Here is a 19,988-nt window from a genome sequence, read left to right as displayed (position 1 = left end):
AGCTGCCCTTAGCTGTATCCTTCTCTTCTACTGCCAATTCCAGACTTTGTTCCTTTCATCTGGCTGCCCCCTATGCCTGGAATAAATTACTCGTTTGTTCGCCATGCCCCTTTGATATAGCCTTCAATCCATAACCCTACTCCCCACTGCCCTCCAACCCAACCAGCAGATTAACTGTTCCCCTTAACTGTATCCATGACATCCTGTTTGTCTGTCTTGTCTGTTTAGATTGTAAGCTCTTTCGAGCAGGGACTGTCTTCTTTGTGACTCTGTACAGCACTGGGTACGTCTGGTAGTGCCACAGAAATAATTAATAGTAGTAGTAGTACTATTAAAGAATGTCAACAATAAATGCCATTAACACTATCACTGAGATTCCAAAAGGTTCTATTCTAAAACTAATAAAGATATAATCCAATGCTAAAACAGAAATCAATTAAATGAAATTTTCCAAGTATTCTCCTATTAGTTTGCTTCCTTGAAACAAATTTCAAATCCTGGAATTCATACAGTAGAATACTTTATGCTATAATGTCATAAGGCTGCATTACCTGTGATGAAAATTTAACTTATAGGAACACTCTGGACACAGCCCTGAAATTAACAAAAAAAACCAACAATCTCAATTAGAGAGACTTTTAAAATTTTCATTACTCCTTATACAGCATCAATAGCATACTCAACTCTATGTATAACATCATTGTAAGCTGTACCTCGACGATCCTACCTTCGAATTTGAGCAGAAGTGGGACCGACACACACAATTTGCTCAAAATCATATGCGTGATAAATTGAAGAACTGAAGCAGAATACCCATTATAGTTTTTAGCCCATCCGAACACGTAACATTACGAACTCTGAGATAATTTTTCCAATGTTTATTTTGTTTGATTCAATTCCCTCTTTAACATATAGCACAATCCCCCCACCTCCAATTTGATCTATTCTATCATTGCGATAAATTAGTAGTGCCATAAAATGCAGAAAGCAAAAGAAATTGAGCACTAAAAGAAAGAAGAAAAGAAACAGAGTGAAGGTGAGAATTTCCCCACCCTTTGTGCAACTGCTGGCCCCAAAGGCACACATGAGAAAGCTGCAAACATGGTAAAATTTTCTGAAGAAAGGCCTAACTTACCTCATAAGATAAATCAGTACTTCAAGTAACCGGCAAACAGTATGTCACACACATAAGGCAGAATGAAAAGCCCTTTAGCCTGTTCAACACCTTAAACTGAGGTTCAGAGGAGTGAGGAGGAGGGACTTGGCACTACCGAGTGTCACTAGGGCTTCAGACAAGCCTTCATAGCAAAGAAAAAAGATCTCCGCAGAATATGCAAAAGAAACCAAACAGCAGAAGTGGGCAAAAAATTGTATTTCAGCTTATTTTATGTTTGTCTTTTTATTTATTTTTTTAATCAATATTTATGTGTTATTATTTTATTTAATAGCACCCCTTGATTACTGCAACCTGCTTCTTACAGGTCTTCCACTAAACTATCTTTCTCCCTTTCAGTCTGCTCAAAATTCTGCTGCACGACTTATATTCCGCCGGTATCACTATGGATGTTTCTGCTTTAAGGTACTTTTCGGCCCAGCCCCCAAATATATAACTGACCTTTTCAACCAATCAACTTACGAGAAGCTCAAACTTGAATTTTATTTCTCCACCAGTTAAAGGATGTAAATTTAAAAGACACCATCAACATCTCTTCTCTTATCAGACAGCATTATGGGGTAAAGACCTGAAACAATTACTCATGGGGAATTTAGGAAACACCTAAAAACATATTTGTTCCTAAAGTACTTAGGCAGCTACACTGAATAATCTCTCCCCACAATTACTGACCACTAAATCTTAACTCTGTTAGTACTACTCAATCTGTAACTTTTTTAATCATTGTAAGCCGCATAGAACGTCACGGTCCTGTGGTATATAAACTGTTCCATAGCAAAGCAGCAGATGAATCCAGACTAGTGGGTATAGCTCACATCGACCAGCAGGTGGAGATAGAGAACTGATTAACAGTTGGCCTTAAAGCCTGGTGTTCCGTCTGTTGATTCAGTTTTGCTCTATCTCCCAGCAGGGACTGAGCTAGCCCTCTAGCTCTTGGATTCTGGATGCTGACGGAGATATTGGTGTTCGGTGGACTTCCTCTGTTGAGACTCTGTCTCTTCAGTAGGATAGGGGTGCCTGGCTGAGTGGTGCCGGCTTTAGGAGTTACACCTGGGCCCCCCCAGGTCCCTACTCCACCCTCCCCTCCGGGTGATTGAGGGTTTGTTTGTCCTGCAGGAGTCTTCTTTCTTTCTTCATTCCAGTAAAAAAAAAAAAAAATAAAAAAAAAAAAAAGAATCGACTTCTTGTTTCTGGCTGAGCTTGGCAATCTGTGCTTTGCTTGCAGTACACTTACCAGCTGTGTCCTGGCGTCTGGGGTCGCGGGAGCAGAGGGGTGAGTGTATTCCCTGCCTCGGGGCTTGGGTGTCGCGTTCCCGACTGTAGGGGCGGTTAGGGGCGGAGTCGGGAGTCGGCGGCGTTTGCCGCGTGTAAGAAAAAAAAAAAAAAAAGACGCGGCATGGCAACGGAGGCCGGTCAGCGGTGTTCGCGCTGTGGAGCGCGTAGAACACCGTCGGGCCTTTGCTCGGCCGAGTGTGAGCTTGCACTGGCTGAAGGTGCCTTGTTGCAGGCCTGTGAGATAGCGATTACCCGGGTCACAGAGGCACGGGACATGTCCCCGGCACGCAAGGGTGAGTCAGAGCTGCGAAGCTCTTCCTTAGCAGAGGGGAGTTCAGCGGCAGTGGGGGAGGCGGGAGCAATTGCGGAAGTCGCGGCCCCGCTCCCCGGCCCGGAGCAGGGTGGTTCAGCGGCCCTTCAGTGGGGTTCATTTTCGCCGGAATTTGTGATGCTGCTGCACCGGGCGTTTTTGTTACAGGGTGCGCAGCCCGCCCCGCCGGTACCGGTGGTCGATGTGTCCCTTCCGGTGCCCTCGATGTCGGCGGTGGTGCCTGGGGAGACAGGCAAACCGGCTGAGGGCACGGTGGGGTCGCCAGCGGGGGCGCTGGGTGTAAAGAAGCGCAGGCTGGCGACCGTGGAAGCTGAGGATATTCTGGCGAGATCCCCTTTTTCTCTTCCAGAATCGTTGGAGGAGGGGGAGGTCGGGGATTGGGATGCAGGGGATCCCCCGGGTCAGGAAGTCGATCACGTCAGATCAGTGGGTGTTGGACATTGTTCAAGAAGGGTACAAGTTAGAGTTCGCCTCTCCCGTCGTAGATTCTTTCTTGGTGTCCCCGTGCAATGGGGCGGCCAAGGGAGACGCGGTCCGGTTGACTCTGCAGGGGCTGCTCGAGCTAGGGGCAGTGGTACCGGTGCCCCCGGAAGAGGTAGGCACCGGTATATATTCCCTTTACTTCATTGTGCCAAAGAAGGGGGGGTCCTTCAGGCCGGTGCTGGATCTCAAAAGAGTCAACAGATTTCTCAGTGTTCGCCATTTCCGGATGGAGACGGTGCGCTCGGTTATTGCGGCTGTACGACCGGGAGAGTTCCTCACATCCCTAGATCTCAAGGAGGCATACCTCCATATTCCGATCTGGCCTCCGCATCAGCGGTATCTGCGGTTTGCGATTCTGGGCCAGCATTATCAGTTTCGGGCAATGCCCTTTGGCTTGGCAACGGCCCCCCGCACCTTTTCCAAGGTCATGGTGGTGGTAGCCGCCTTCCTCCGCAAGGAAGGGATTCGGGTACACCCTTACCTAGACGACTGGTTAATCCGCGCCTCGTCCAGACAGGAGAGTGTGGCGGTTACTCAGCGAGTGATTTCTCTCCTACAGTCGTTGGGGTGGATTGTCAACTTTCCCAAAAGTTTTCTGTCCCCATCGCAGTCGTTGGTGCATCTGGGGGTGCGGTTCGACACGGCTCTGGGGAAGGTGTTTCTACCCCGAGACCGGGGGGAGAAATTACAGGCTCAAATTCGCCTACTTCTCGGTACGGCCAGACCACGAGCTTGGGATTATGTACAGGTGCTGGGTTCCATGGTGGCGACTCTGGAGGTGGTCCCCTGGGCGCGGAGCCACATGAGGCCCTTGCAACAGTCTCTGCTCTCTCGTTGGTCCCCAGCTTCTCTGAACTACAATGTGCGTCTCCCATGGAGTCGTCGAGCAGCTCACAGCATGCAGTGGTGGCTCCACGAGTTGCATCTGTGGAAGGGCATGCCGTTGGCCACGCCGGACTGGATAGTGGTCACCACGGATGCCAGTCTGCAGGGTTGGGGGGCCCAGTGCCTGCAGGCGTCAGTGCAGGGGAGGTGGTCCGTCCAGGAGGCCCAGTGGCCCATCAATTTGTTGGAATTAAAGGCGGTCAGGCTGGCGCTGCTGGCTTTTCAGTCACTGATTCAGGACAAGCCAACCAGAGTCTTTTCGGACAGTGTCACAGCGGTCGCCTATGTCAATCGGCAGGGGGGCACCCGGAGTCCGCAGTTAGCAGAAGAGGCAAGAAATTTGTTTCGATGGGCGGAGAGGCATGTGCCGCTTCTGTCGGCGGCTTACATTGCAGGTCACGAAAACGTGCAAGCGGATTTTCTCAGCAGAAATCTTCTGGATCCGGGAGAGTGGGAGTTGTCTCCTCGAGCGTTCAGCCGGCTAGTCCGTCGGTGGGGCTTGCCGGAGATGGATCTCATGGCCTCGTCCCGCAATGCGAAGTTGCCTCGGTTCTTCAGCAGACGCAAGACAGAGGGTTCGGAGGGGGTGGACGCGTTAGCTCTCCCATGGCCTCCGAATTCCCTTCTGTATGTGTTCCCGCCGTGGCCCATGATAGGGCGAGTGTTGCAGCGCATCTCTCGCTTTCGCGGCAGAGTCATCCTGGTGGCTCCGGATTGGCCGCGTCGGCCGTGGTACGCAGATCTGATTCAGCTGTCGGTAGGCGAGCGGGTGGCGTTCCAGGTAACGCCTGACTTACTGACTCAGGGGCCCATATGGATAGAAGATCCGGCCCGCTTTGGTCTTACGGCCTGGCTATTGAGCGGTCAAGGCTAAAAAAGAAGGGCTATTCAGAGAGGGTGATCGCCACTCTGCTTAAAGCCAAGAAACTTTCGACGTCAGCCTCCTATGCGAGAGTCTGGAAGATTTTTGAGGCATGGTGCGGTCGCCAGGGAGTGGCGCCCTTCAAGGCTTCTCTGCCGGCTATTCTTGCTTTCCTGCAGGAGGGCGTGGAGAAAGGGTTAGCCTACAACTCTTTAAAGGTTCAGGTGGCGGCCATTGCCTGTTACAGGGGCCGGGTGGATCGCTCGGCTCTAGCGTCGCAGCCGGACGTGGTCCGTTTCCTCAAGGGGGTGAACCATATCCGCCCGCCGGTAAAGCGTATTTGTCCAACGTGGGATCTGAAACTCGTCCTTGGGAAGTTGCAGGGGGCACCTTTTGAGCCCCTGTCAGCGGCCACGTTGAAAGATGTCACACTGAAAAGTTTTTTTGGTGGCGATGGCTTCAGCAAGGCGAGTATCGGAGCTGCAGGCGCTTTCTTGCAGAGAACCCTTTTTGCGTTTTTCGGAGACGGGGGTGTCGGTGCGTACGGTGCCGTCCTTCCTGCCGAAGGTTATTTCTTCCTTTCATGTGAACCAGAGTTTGTTCCTGCCTTCCTTTTGGAGGGAGGATTGGGGGAAACGTTTTGTGTCTTTACGGCTGCTAGATGTCCGCCGTATGCTTCTCCATTATTTGGAAGTGACGAATGATTTTCGTCGGTCGGACCATCTCTTTGTCGCTTTCGCGGGTAAAAACAAAGGGGTGGCGGCGTCTAAAGCGTCCATTGCGCGTTGGGTCAAGGACACTATTGCTTCGGCGTATGTGTTGTCAGGGAAGAAGGTACCGGAGCACCTTCATGCTCATTCCACTCGGGCTTTGGCGGCCTCTTGGGCGGAGTCCGGGGGGATGTCTTTAGAGAAAATTTGCCGAGCGGCCACTTGGTCGTCGACAAATACTTTTTCACAGCATTATCGTTTAGATGTGGCGGCCCATGCAGAGGCGAGTTTTGGCGCGGCAGTGCTGACAGAGGCGGCATTGGCGTCCCACCCAGTTTGAGTTTGCTTTGCTACATCCCACTAGTCTGGATTCATCTGCTGCTTTGCTATGGAAGGTAAAATTATGGTCTTACCTGTTAATTTTCTTTCCTTTAGAAGCAGCAGATGAATCCAGAGCCCCTCCCCAAAGGCACTGGTTGTGTGTAGGGTGTTTAGTTGATTGGGTTGGTTGGGGCTATGGTTGGTAAGTGTATTATTTCATTACTGAAAAAAAAAAAAAAAAAAAGGTACAAGAGAGAGACAGATGATCATATTAAGAAGAGAAAGGCACATTTTCTACTGGAATGGAGTTTGTTGCGGCTCATTCTCCTTTCGGGGTGCTTGGGCAGAGTGCATAACTGAATCAACAGACGGAACACCAGGCTTTAAGGCCAACTGTTAATCAGTTCTCTATCTCCACCTGCTGGTCGATGTGAGCTATACCCACTAGTCTGGATTCATCTGCTGCTTCTAAAGGAAAGAAAATTAACAGGTAAGACCATAATTTTACCTTATCATTATGCTTACAATACCCCTTTTCCTCAAGTCGCTTCATTGGCTCCCTATCCATTTCCTCAAACTCCTCTTATTGACTTACAAGTGCATTCACTCAGCAGCTCTTCAGTATCTCTCCTCTCTTATCTCTCTGCATACTCCTCCCCAGGAACTCTGTTCATCAGGTAAGTGTCTCTCATCTGTACCCTTCTCCTCTACTGCCAACTCCAGACTCCCAGATTCTCGAACTGGCGCCAATTTTTTTAGGCGCCCAAACTCAGTTAAAAACACCGTTCAAATGGTGTTTTTAACTGAGTTTTAAGGTATCTACTGGTACCTAAAAATTTGATGCCAGAATCACGCCTACATCTTATTACTTTATTTGTGCATCATCTTATATTACATTACATTAGTGATTTCTATTCCGCCTTTACCTTGAGGTGCAAGGCAAATTACATGTATGTCATGTCAGGACATTAGAAGTACATACGGTCATTAGAAGTACAGAGGTACATTAGAAGTCTAGGTATAGGGACTTTGGATCATCTGTTGTGTTTTTGTCCATTTATATTAATATATTGGAAGTCAATTTGGGGACAAATAAATTTAGTACTAGATTCAAATGCTCCAATGTCATATGAGGCTATAATTTGTGGAACAATTTTACATGTGAAACCCACTCTAGATAAATATAAGAGTCGTGTATTTATGATCCTAACAGGTATAGTCATTCAATTGATTACAAGTAATTGGAAAAACCATGATAGAATTAATTATACATTTTGGTGGGTGAATGTGTACTACATACAGATACGATCGAATTAACGCAGAATGTAGAGGTTTTAGTGAGGTATTTAATAAAATTTGGAGCCCATTGACTAAATTTGTAAAAACATAATAATGTATTTTCATCATATCTCTTCTTTTCTTTGGTTTATTTATTTTTACACATCCAAGGGGGTTGGAGGGAGAGGAACAAATATTGATAGTGATATTTGGGTAACTTTATTCTTTATTTGTATTGTATATTAGAATATATTATGATATTATTATACGCAGGAAAATGAAATTATTGAATAATATTTATATTACCTGTATAGATAATAGTGTAATATGTGGAATATCTTTTGTTCTTTCATTTGTATGACACTGTTTTTGATTAAAAACCAATAAAGAATTTAAAAAATAAAGAAAGAAGTACATCAGGACATTAGATGCACATAAGGAGTGTATATTTTTTAAGTTGCTAAGGATTAGAGAGTGTAGCAGGTGATCTTTGTGACAGTTCTGACTGTGTTAGATCGGTTTTATGCGGTTTTTGAATAGAAGGGTTTTTATTTCTTTTTTGAAGGTTTTGTAGTCTGTGGTCAATAGATTGTAGATTTGGTGGTCTACTGTTGCAGCTCGAGTGGCTAGGAGGTATTCGTATAGTTTATTTCGTTTGACGTTTTTGGTTGGAGGGTGTGTGAATGGTGTGTGAGTTCTCCCGTGTCTGGTTGAGGTGGATTAAATTAGTCGATTGTTCCAATAGACTGGACTGTCTCCATTTATGGCTATAAATAGTAGGCAGTAGAATTTGAAGAGTACTCTCGCTTGTATTGGGAGCCAGTGTGAGTCGTGGTATACTTCTGTGATGTGGTCGAATTTCTTCAGCGATATGTTGACTTCGTTAGTTATAATTCCCATGAGTCTCCTACTGAACTAGTTTGTTCTTATGGCTTCATATAATTGTTCTTGTTTACTCATTGTAAATGGGTGCTTGTTGCTCCTGGTTGCATCTCAGTTTCTGATTGCACCTTATTTTCAGTATTATGTACTTATCTCTATAATTGTTAATCTCTTAATATAGAGATTTGAAACAGAAACAGAATCATGCCTACAGAGGCACTTTAGGCCACTGAATGCTGGCTAATGCCGGAAGTGGCATTAGGCCACCTAAAGCACCTCCCTAGGCATGATTCACTGGGACCCAAAGTCAGAAATAGCCTACCTCTATACTTCTGTACGTCAGGTCTCCTCCTATCACAGCTTCAGGAGAATGTTAAAGATTTATCTTTTCTCCTTATAATGACTGATTGCTATCCAATATGCTATTTAGAATCTATTTGTTAATATAATAACGGATCCCAAATCTTATTGTAAGCCGCAATGCTGAAAATTGCAGGATATAAGAAATTATATGGTATGGTATATAAACAGAATGAAGTCGGTCCAGAGGGCGATTACTAAAATGGTCAATGATCTTCATCATAAAGTGTATAGGGACAGACTTAAAGGATCTCTAAGGGAGTGAAAGAGAGCAGATGGCATGCATCAGCAGAAACTAGATAGGCCATATGGTCTTTATCTGTCTTCATTTTTCTCTGTTTCTCTGTAATATATTTTTGCTGATCTCATATGTTAGCGATAAACTTGACCAAAATGAATGAAACTAAACTAGGTACTTCCATCCTCATTCTTGCTTCCTCCTCTTCACCCCCCAAAAAAGGAAAACATTTGATTTCCTTAAGTTCACTCATATAAATCTTGGATCACAGTATAGAGGACTTGAGATTGTTTGATTAGAATTTTTCAATATTATATAAATGATTTCTTGTTATTTTGTGTCTGATCTGACAATCTTTCTGTACAAAATGTTTTGATTTTGTTAAACATTTTAAAATGATAAATAAAGAATTAAAAAAAAAAAAAAGGAAAACATTACATTAGTGTATTTACTGATGATGACTACCAATTTTCTAAAGAGTGTTAACTTTACAAAAACTTACTCAGTTTAACAAGAGCATTCCTTTTCTCACCATGTTCAGTATAACCAAAATTCACCTCCCAGCTTTTCAGTCCTTCCTTCTCATCACAATGCTTGCTCCCACAGAAAAACTGACCTACACAAAATTAAAGAAAGCAGTAAATTTCATAGTTAACAATGTTGCAATCCGCTGACTGTATGAGATTATGTGCTGGCTTCTTGTATATGTTGGGATCTCTCTTTAAAAACTAACTCCATACCTCCCTCACTCAACCCAAAACTCATGATACTATGGGAAAGTGCAGGGAGCTAATCAGCGGCCTACATTCAAGGATGATGATTGTCAAAACTCTGCGTGTGTAAAAAGTCTTTCCTCCATGTTAAGGTTTTTTGTTATCCACACCTGTATAAATGCCTTTGCTCTATTTTCTCCATTAACGACTGTGTACTAATTTAGCAAGAAAATCACAAGAACTACCGTATTTTCACGCATATAACGCGTGCGTTATACGCGTTTTTACCTACCGCGCATACCCCTCGCGCGTTATATGCGTGAGCGCGGTATACAAAAGTTTTAAAACATAGTTCCCACCCCGCCCGACGCCCGATTCACCCCCCCCAGCAGGACCGCTCGCACCCCCACCCCGAACGACCGCTCGCACGCGCTCCCACCCGCACCCGCATCCACGATCGGAGCAAGAGGGAGCCCAAGCCCTCTTGCACGGCCGACTCCCCGACGTCCGATACATCCCCCCCCCCCCCGGCAGGACCACTCGCACCCCACCCCGAAGGACCGCCGACTTCCCGACAATATCGGGCCAGAAGGGAGCCCAAACCCTCCTGGCCACGGCGACCCCCTAACCCCACCCCGCACTACATTACGGGCAGGAGGGATCCCAGGCCCTCCTGCCCTCGACGCAAACCCCCCTCGCCCCCAACGACCGCCCCCCCCAAGAACCTCCGACCGCTCCCCCAGCCGACCCGCGACCCCCCTGGCGACCCCCACGACCCCCACGACCCCCCCACCCCCCTTCCCCGTACCTTTGGTAGTTGGCCGGACAGACGGGAGCCAAACCCGCCTGTCCGGCAGGCAGCCAACGAAGGAATGAGGCCGGATTGGCCCATCCATCCTAAAGCTCCGCCTACTGGTGGGGCCTAAGGCGCGTGGGCCAATCAGAATAGGCCCTGGAGCCTTAGGTCCCACCTGGGGGCGCGGCCTGAGGCACATGGGCCCAACCCGACCATGTGCCTCAGGCCGCGCCCCCAGGTGGGACCTAAGGCTCCAGGGCCTATTCTGATTGGCCCACGCGCCTTAGGCCCCACCAGTAGGCGGAGCTTTAGGATGGATGGGCCAATCCGGACTCATTCCTTCGTTGGCTGCCTGCCGGACAGGCGGGTTTGGCTCCCGTCTGTCCGGCCAACTACCAAAGGTACGGGGAAGGGGGGTGGGGGGGTCGTGGGGGTCGCCAGGGGGGTCGCGGGTCGGCTGGGGGAGCGGTCGGAGGTTCTTGGGGGGGGCGGTCGTTGGGGGCGAGGGGGGTTTGCGTCGAGGGCAGGAGGGCCTGGGATCCCTCCTGCCCGTAATGTAGTGCGGGGTGGGGTTAGGGGGTCGCCGTGGCCAGGAGGGTTTGGGCTCCCTTCTGGCCCAACTACCAAAGGTACGGGGAAGGGGGGTGGGGGGGTCGTGGGGGTCGCCAGGGGGGTCGCGGGTCGGCTGGGGGGGTGGTCGGAGGTTCTTGGGGGGGGCGGTCGTTGGGGGGAGGGGGGTTTGCGTCGAGGGCAGGAGGGCCTGGGATCCCTCCTGCCTGTAATGTAGTGCGGGGTGGGGTTAGGGGGTCGCCGTGGCCAGGAGGATTTGGGCTCCCTCCTGGCCCGATATTGTTGGGGAGTCGGCGGTCCTTCGGGGGGAGGGATGTATCGGACGTCGGGGGGGGGGCATCAGGCTTTCAGGATGGGGACAGACCTTCAAGGGGGGACAGTGCACGGAAGTCAGGGGGGGGTGAACGGAGAGTCGGAAAGTCAGGGCGGGCGAAAGGAGCGTCGGGCAGCATGCGCGGTATACCCGTGAGCGCGGTATACCAAAGTTTTTGTACATATCATCGTGATTTCTGCGCGCTATACCCGTGTGCGCGTTTTATACGGGTGCGCGTTATTTGCGTGAAAATACGGTATACTATATATAAATAACAAAATCTAAGAAAATATTTAAACAGTAAGGACCCCTATGATAATACAGCTGCAACATCACAAAAAAAAGTGGAGAAAAAAGAGACCTCAGAATAAGTATACCCACTTATTTTAGCACAACAAAGTCATGCAAAAGTAGGGCTAAGCACAGTCACTGGCCTCTCAAAAAACTCCACAAAATACAACTGTTCATAACAACAATCAAAGGCGCAGTATGATTTTCTTAAACGCAGGAGTACTTCAGGACTAAAGTAAGCCACAATAAGTGAAGTTGGTTCAGATAACAGGAGAAAAAAGCAGTCGTTCACAAATAAACTGTCATCAGTCAGATTCGACAGAGGCCCTGTTTCACACAAAGCTATCTCGATGCTCCTCCATTTTCTTCAGAACAGCCAACTCACAAAATTATAAACAAATTTTCTTTTCATTTTATAATTTTGTGAGTTGGCTGTGCTGAGGAAAATGAATGGGATTTTTGCCAGTAACTTGAGGTTGTGTGTAACCTGGTCTGTGCTATCTGATACAATAATAGTTACTCCATACTAATTGTAAGATAAAGTCCCTGCTAAGCAGTTAGGCTCAGATTCTATAAACGGCACCTGGAGTTAGCAAATCTAGGCACCTATTCAATTTGGCTTAATCATCACCATTAATTGAAAAGTGCCATTAAAAAAAAATAATTAGCTGGTAGGCCCCTAACTCAGTAGGCATCTACTCTGAGATAGATGCCTAGCAGAAAATAGATGTGGTTAAGGACCGAGTTTGGGCGTGGTTCATGTGGGTGTGGTTCATAGGCAGTGGAACGCTTTTTGTTTGGGAGGGCCCAAATACTCCACCCTAGACCACACCCAAGCCCTGCCCCAGACCCCACCCCATAATAATAGTACTAATTGTAATGCCCTTCCATTCATTTTTCATACACACACAATATAATCTTATTATCAACTAGTCTTTTAGCCTGTTACATTAACGGGTGCTAGAATAGATGTGCAGACTTAGGCATTTCTTTCTCTTTCATTTTTTTTCTTTCTGTCTCTCTCCCCCTGTCTGTCTTCCCTTTTCCCTTCCTTTTCCCTCCCCCTGTCCAACAACACCCCTTCCCTGCTCCCCCTGTCCAGCAGTAGCCTTTCTCCCTTCCTTTTACATCCCCCCTGTCCAGCAGCAGCACCCCTTCCCTGCTCCCCGTCCAGCAGTAGCCCTTTTCCCTTCCTTTTCCCTTCCCCCTGTCCAGCAGCACCCCTACCCTGCTCCCTGTCCAGCAGTAGCCCTTCTCCCTTCCTTTTACCTCCCCCCTGTCCAGCAGCACCACTTTCCTGCTCCCCCTGTCCAGCAGTAGCCCTTCTCTCTTCCTTTTACTTCCATCCTGTCCAGCAGCACTCCTTCCCTGCTCCCCCTGTCCAGCTGTAGACCTTCTCCCTTACCTGCTCACTGTCCAGCATCCGCTAGGCCGGGCAGCCTTGGGGCTTTTGCTAGGCCGGCCTGGCTTGCATTATCAAAGTGGGCCAGCCTAGCAAATGCCCCGTGGCTGCTGCTGCTGCTGGTCTGGGGGTGAGAAGAAGAGGCGTCAGAAGTCAGCCAGCGTCGGAGATCAGGGCATGAACGTTACTGGGGAAACCACCGCACGTGTTGGAAACTGCCGGAGGCTCCTACTACGCATGTAGTAGCACGGAGCCATGGATCACTGATCACGGCCGCATGGAGATTGAAGTGCGCATGCATGCTAAGGCTTTTCTTATAGCAGATACATAATGGTAACCACATAATTAAACTACACAAAGCATGCTTAGTTTAATTAACTATCATTTATATTTTGCTTTTTCTCAGAGAGGTCAAGACAGATGCAAAATCACCTCAGTAACTGCTACAGAAAACTCCCCTTCAGTGCCAAAGTACATCAAGGAATAATACAAAACCCTGCAAAGAGCATAAGAATAGCAATACTGGGTCAGGCCAATGGGTCATCTAGCACAGCATCCTATTTCTTTTTTTTGTAATTATTTAATTTTAATAAACAACATACATTGCACTAACTGTAAAGTCCTACGAGTTCTTCAATGCCCACTCTCAACACAAATCACTGCAAAAATACAGTAGGTGGTAGGACAGTGATCACTAATTTTTAAGTTAGGGCTATTTTGAGTCCAAAAAAGCTGAAGGAGAGCTGAAAAACATCTTCCTACTTGGAGCCATGATACCAACCAAAGTCTCACATGCAGAAAAAACCTTTTCAAATGCAAACCTACAAACTAAAACTACTATTGTTCACAAACAAAACCTTAACATGCCAGACTCTGCACACAGTACACCACAAACGAAATAGAAAGAAATGCATTTCTTCCTGATCAGTTCAAAATATAAAAACAGGTGTAAATTTTCAAAATTGACATATTCTGTTTCCAAGGCCTCCTGTTTTCCTCTCCTTCTTCACCGTTTACACTACATCCATCTTTGACTCTGATTTTCATATTCCGTTTTCTGCCTCCATCTCAAATCTATTTACCTCTCCATGTCTTCCCCTCTCCTTCATCCATATGCCTCTGTCCCTCCATCCATTTACACCATTTTGCACCATCTCTTCCCTCCTCTTCCACTTCCCTCCATCCATGTGCACCACCTCCTTTCCCTCCCTTCTTGCTTTCTCCTCCATCCATGTGCAACCATCTCTTTCCGCTCCCCTCCATGCATGTTCCTCTTTTCAGCCCCTCCCATTCAGCATCTCTCCTTTCTTCCTCCCTCCCGCCCCACCCCCGCATTCCACCAAATGACCTCCCCACCTAGTTACAAGCCCCCCTTCACCTCAAAAAGTACAAGGAGATCGCTGGCACAGGAGCAATTTTCTGGTGCCGCCCACAGGCCTCTGCACAGTTCCTTTGTCACAGTCCATCCAAATGGAAACAGGAAGTTGCTTCACAGTGGGAATGGACTGTGGCAGAAGAACTGTGCAGAGAAGGACCCTGGCAGCGCTGGAGAATCGGTGCTGTGCCAGTGTTCTCCTTGCAGTTTTTGAGGTGAGCGGAGAATTGGAATGCGGCAGGGAGCTGTGAGCCGCACAAGAGGTCCTATTGCCAATTTTTTGACTTAAGTGTCATTTCCCCCTTTTAGCTCATAACAACAAATAATAAAAAAATTACACTAAATATTTCAGAAGTAGTCTTAAACAATGGTCAGAAGGAGGTGATTTCTGAAGAGGGTTTTCACAAAAACTTCCTACAAGCACAGTATTACTAAATATTTTATACAACTTTGTATGACTATAATTACAACTTCTTCTGTGAAGAACCCAGTTTACTAAGGGCTACCTTTACAAAGATGCGCTACCGATTAGTGACGCTCTCAATGCGAAGAAGCCCATGGGGAACAGAATGAGCTTCTTTGCATTCAGCTCAGCGTTAATCAATAGCACAGCTTTGTCAAAGGAGCCCTAAGGAGTTTCTCCTACATTATCTAAAAAGAAAAATAAAATTTTCCCAAATGAAATCCAAAGTTCAGATTGCAAATATGTTCAATACGATAATAAATATGCAAAGTTAGCACAAAGATATCCGACTGCAATAAAAGATACACAGTACCATTAAACTGGTATGTAGAAAATAGATTAACATTCTACAACATTTATGGATACTTTAAAACAGTGTATCACAAACTGTGTGCTGCGGCACACCAGTGTGCCTCCTGAGATTTCAGGTGTGCCGCAACACACTGGCGAGGAGGAGAGTCATTCATGCCGGCTGACTGCCTACAGGACGTGACTCTCCTCCTCTCCCCGCACCTCCCGGATCCCGCCACTGAAGCGAATTGTGGTCATATGGGCCTCCACGCATATATGGACGTCGACATGATGACATCACACATGCACACGACATCATCGTGTCGACATCCGCGTACATCCAGGTGCCTTCCAGCCGGGGCACTGGATTTAGTGTGCCGCCAGTCGGAAAGTTTGCGAGACACTGCTTTAAAAAATGAAAATTCTAATTTGAAAAATCTATCCACTTTGATTTTAACTATTCACGCCCCCTAGTGGTTAATAAGGTACAAGAATTTCTTTTTAGTACACTTCTCCCTCCGTTTATGTGATTTCAGCATTCGCGGTTTTGATTATTTGCGGTTTTTAGTTTGCTGGCTCTTCCCCCCCCCCCCATTACATCAGTTTGCATAGAGAAATCGCTGATTCCAAGCGTTTACAGAGAAAATCGCTGATTCCCACGTTGTTTTGCCTCTCCTTCAGGAACAGGCCAGGTCTCCCGCCATGTTATTCACGGTTTCACCATATTCACAATGTTTTTTAATAGAAAACAGCGAACATATGAAAAAGTTATTCACTGTTTTTCTGTATTCGCGGGTCTGTTAATCCCCTATCACAGCAAATACGAAGGGAGAAGTGTAAGCTGCAGATTAGAAAATGCAGTAATATTACTTAAATAGAAGTCCTTAATTTTAAATATAAAAGAGCCATTGGAGCCACACATAACACACAGATGAAAAAAAAACCAGCCCTAAATACTTAATGGCCCTTTTGCTTGAATATGTCCTGAAACTATGCACATTAAAGGGGGATGTCATGAAAGTGGGCTACCTTTAACAGCTGCTATTTTACTGGTACTACCAGTTGTTAGTAACTAGGTCTCATTACATAAAACTGGACCTGTGCTGAAAATAGCAAGAGTCAGTAGTAAAATAACATCTTAAACAGTGGTCTCAAACTCACAGCCCGGGGGCCACATGCGGCCCGCCAGGTACTATTTAGAGGCCCTCAGTATGTTTATCATAATCACAAAAGTAAAATAAAACAGTTTCTTGATCATATGTCTCTTTAGCTATAAATTACAATATTATTATTAAGACTTAGCCAAAAGGAAAGATTTATAAACTATAAAGAGTTTTACCTCATGCAAAATTGTCATTTCTTTAATAAGACATTAACTATTTTTTTCTGAGGCCCTCCAAGTACCTGCAAAGGGTTTGAGTTTGAGACCACTGATCTTAAGGGTAGCCCACATTGACAACTACATCCCTAAGTGCCCCTCCCCATCTCCACCACATGTCATATGATTTGCACATGCCATATGTTGCACAACATTGTCATGTCTGTCCCATGGATACTAAGCCTCCGGTGTTATCACTACACGGCTTGCTCCCTTCAGCTTCTGAGACATAGTAATTTTGCCATTCAAGACTGAACATACCCAAGTGCTGCAAAACAGAAGTGTTTTGGGAGCCATTGCCAGCAAAACAGCACAGTGAGAAAGAACATTAATAACAGAACAATAAAGTATGGTGAGGTTTGTTCCATGTCAGGAATTTTTTAGGTCTGGTATATGTCAATGCATACCCAGTGGCGTGAGAAGTGAGAGGTTTCCAAAGCACCGCTATTGACATCCAGTGTGTAGGATCCAAGAGAGCAAACGAAACAATATAAACACTCTTATATTCAGTTTCAATTAAAGTATGTGAAAAAAGAACTTTTGGTTTTGGGAATGCTTGTTTAAGGAACTCTTTCACTAAAGGGCGTTATGTTTTGGATTTAATGCGCAGCAAGCCCAAAACTAATGAGGCACGCAAGAAGGGTCACTGCCTGCATGCTCATATTCAGCCAAGCGCTGAATTTATTTCATAGCTAGACTTCCTCCCCCCCTCCCTTTCAAAGTTACCGCTCACTAGAGAATGACACGGTGGCGGTTTACCCGTGGCTACTGCGTTTAGCTGCGGGTAACCCGCCAAAAACGGGGAATGAAAATTAGCAGCCTCTGCGGGGACGGGGACAAGGCCATCACCGCCCCGTGGAGCGGTGAATGGTCTTGTCACCGCAGTGAGGCATAAAGGATCGTGCGGTCCCCGCACCCCCATCCGCCCACCCGCACGCCGGCTCGATCGTTTAACCAGCTTCCTCTCTCCACCTCACCTTAGTTTGCCGGCTTTCTTTTTCGGCGACCGGAACGCTTTCAAAAGAGCCGCGCACGCACGGCTGCTCAGTATTCAATCTTCTGCTCTGACCCAACCGGAAAGAGGAAGTTGCAGCAGAGCAGAAGATTGAACTTTGAGCTGCCGCGCGTGCGCGGCTCTTTGAAAGCGTGCCGGTCGCCGAAAAAGAAAACCGGCAAACTAAGGAGAGCTGGAGAGCAGTAGCGTACAAAGGGGGGGCGGGAGGGGCGAAAAAGGTAATGGCGCCAGGCCTTGGAGCACCGAGGCAGACCGCTTCTCCCCCCTCCCAGCCGAACCCCCGCTGACCCTCCTATCTCCCCCCCCCAAGTGAACCTTTCCGACCCTCCCAGCGAAAGCAGCAAACCTCCCTCCAGTAGCGTCGACTTTCTCCTCCCTCTGCTGCATCACTGATGACGTCATCAGTGACGCGGCAGAGGGAGGAGAAAGCCGCGAAGGAGGTTTGCTGCTCTCGCTGAGAGGGTCGGAAAGGTTCACGGGGGAGGGGGAGATAGGAGGGTCAGCGGGGATTCGGCTGGGAGGGAGGAGAAGCGGTCTGCCTCGGTGCTCCATTACCTTCTTCGGGCAGCAGCAGCGTTTACAATTTGCTGCTGTTGCCGGCTTCAGGCCTTGTTCTCTGCCGGGTCCTGCCTACTTCCTGTTTTCATGAAGACAGGACCCGACAGAGAGGAAGGCCTGAAGCGGGCAACATCAGTGAATTGTGAATGCTGCTGCTGCCCGATGAAGTTCAAGACATCAGGACATCGAGGAAGGAGCAGGGTGAAATCGGCTGCTGGCTTGGGGATGAGGGTAGGGAAAGAATCGTGGAAGTGGAGAAATTGGCACGATGGCTTTGTGGGGGCTAGGGGGAGAGAGAAAGAAAGGCAGAAATAAAGAGGGGTCAGGGGGAGAGAGAAAGAAAGGCAGAAAGAAAGAAAGAGGGGGACCAAGGGGAGAGAGAAAGAAAGGCAGAAATAAAGAGGGGGTCAAGAGGGAGAGAAAGAAAGAGGGGAGCCAGGGGGAGAGAGAAAGAAAGGGGGGGGCAGGAGAAGAAAGAAGAAGGATCAGAAGAAGGACCAGAGACTCATGAAATCACCAGACAAAAAGGTAGGAAAAATGATTTTATTTTCAACTTAGTGATCAAAATGTGTCCGTTTTGAGAATTTATATCTGCTGTCTATATTTTGCACTATGGCCCCCTTTTACTAAAACGCAATAGCGGTTTTTAGCGCAGGGAGCCTAAGAGCGTCGAGAGCAGCGTGGGGCATTCAGCGCAGCTCCCTGCGCTAAAAACCGCTATCGCAGTTTAGTAAAAAGGGAGGGGGAATATTTGTCTATTTTTGTATAGTTGTTACTGAGGTGACATTGCATAAAGTCATCTGCCTTGACCTCTTTGAAAACCCGCGGAATATAAATGATAATTAACATTTTCTCTGCGTACAGCGTGCTTTGTGTTTTTAAAATTTTATTGTTGGTAGATCATTTTGACTTGGCCACAAAGGTAAGGGGGAGGGAGGGAGGGGAGCTGCTGAAAGACATCTAGTAATCCTTGCAGGCTTGACTGTGCAGGGAATTATTTTTGTAAAATCATGTTTTGTTATGTGACTGGCATTATCTAGACTTTAATTTCTATGAATGAATAGAATGAAAATGATTTAAAATTACTTGCTTGCGGGGACCGCGTGTTCCGGCTCACACAAGGAAGGAGGGGGTGAAAGGGAAAAAGTTTCTCTTCCTTGGAAATAGATTCTGAAGTGACCTCATCAAAGAAGACCAGCACTAAATGTACAAGAAATCCCTTAAACAATGTCAAAAGAGCCCAAAATAGAAAACTGCTACTGCCTTGAGACTCCATTATTGAAGGAATCAACTTGAAATCACAGAAGAGACAGGAAAAGGTTAAATGCCTCATGGAATCCTCAGGTACAAAACACAAACCAAATTGTGAATGAAATCAGAGCAGACAGTAAGAATTATAAAATTGATGTCATTATCCATCTGGAAAAAAAGGCGTACTAGAAATAATGCCTCAGCAATACAATTTTCAGAATTTCTATTTGCTCATGGTAAGGGAGAAGAGAGACTGCTAGTGATGGTGGGGGGACTGATAGAAGATATGAAAGAAGGGTGGTAGAAAGGAACAGATGGTAAAGGAGGGAGGGAAGGGTGGTGGTGGAAAGGAATAGAACAGACATTGAAAGAGGGTAGAGAGGAACAGACCCTGAAAAGAAATGTGGAAGGCAGAGTGGGGAGAAGACGCTGGAAGGGAAGAAGACAGATGCCAGACTATGGGGGAGCGGAGGGAAGAAAATGGGTGCTAGACGGGGACGGTGACGGGGCGGTGAATGGGATGGCAGTGGCGGTGACGGGGCGGTGAAAGGGATGGCGGTGACGGTGACGGGGCGGTGAAAGGAACGGCGGTGACGGGGCGGTGCAAAGGATGGTGGGCCGGGGACAGTGCAGTGACGGGGACAGATTTTTTCCCCGTGTCATTCTCTACCGCTCACCATACTGAATCCACTTTTCCCCCATTAACGGTACTTTGTATTCCGTATTCTCCAACTCTTCAATGTCTTCTTCACTATTTGTATTCTGTTATTCGC

General features: G+C 47.1%; 1 protein-coding gene across 4 annotated transcripts in view; it reads right to left on the bottom strand.

Moving 5' to 3' along the window:
• The window catches only part of LOC117360004 (protein FRA10AC1), a 74,248-nt gene that overhangs the window by 15,462 nt on the left and 38,798 nt on the right, over positions 1-19,988 (bottom strand). For all 4 annotated transcript variants that reach the window (XM_033943534.1, XM_033943532.1, XM_033943533.1 and 1 more), the window contains exons 9-10: positions 9,302-9,415; positions 552-594 (exon numbers count right to left, since the gene is read on the bottom strand). In XM_033943534.1, coding sequence (XP_033799425.1) covers positions 552-594; positions 9,302-9,415 — 157 coding nt within the window. The remainder of the gene's footprint in view (positions 1-551; positions 595-9,301; positions 9,416-19,988) is intronic.

Source organism: Geotrypetes seraphini, chromosome 4 (genome assembly GCF_902459505.1).
Source record: "Geotrypetes seraphini chromosome 4, aGeoSer1.1, whole genome shotgun sequence".
Classification (NCBI taxonomy): Eukaryota; Metazoa; Chordata; class Amphibia; order Gymnophiona; family Dermophiidae; genus Geotrypetes; species Geotrypetes seraphini.
The sequence above is the reverse complement of the archived record's forward strand: the minus strand, read 5'-3'. Positions and strand labels throughout refer to the sequence as shown.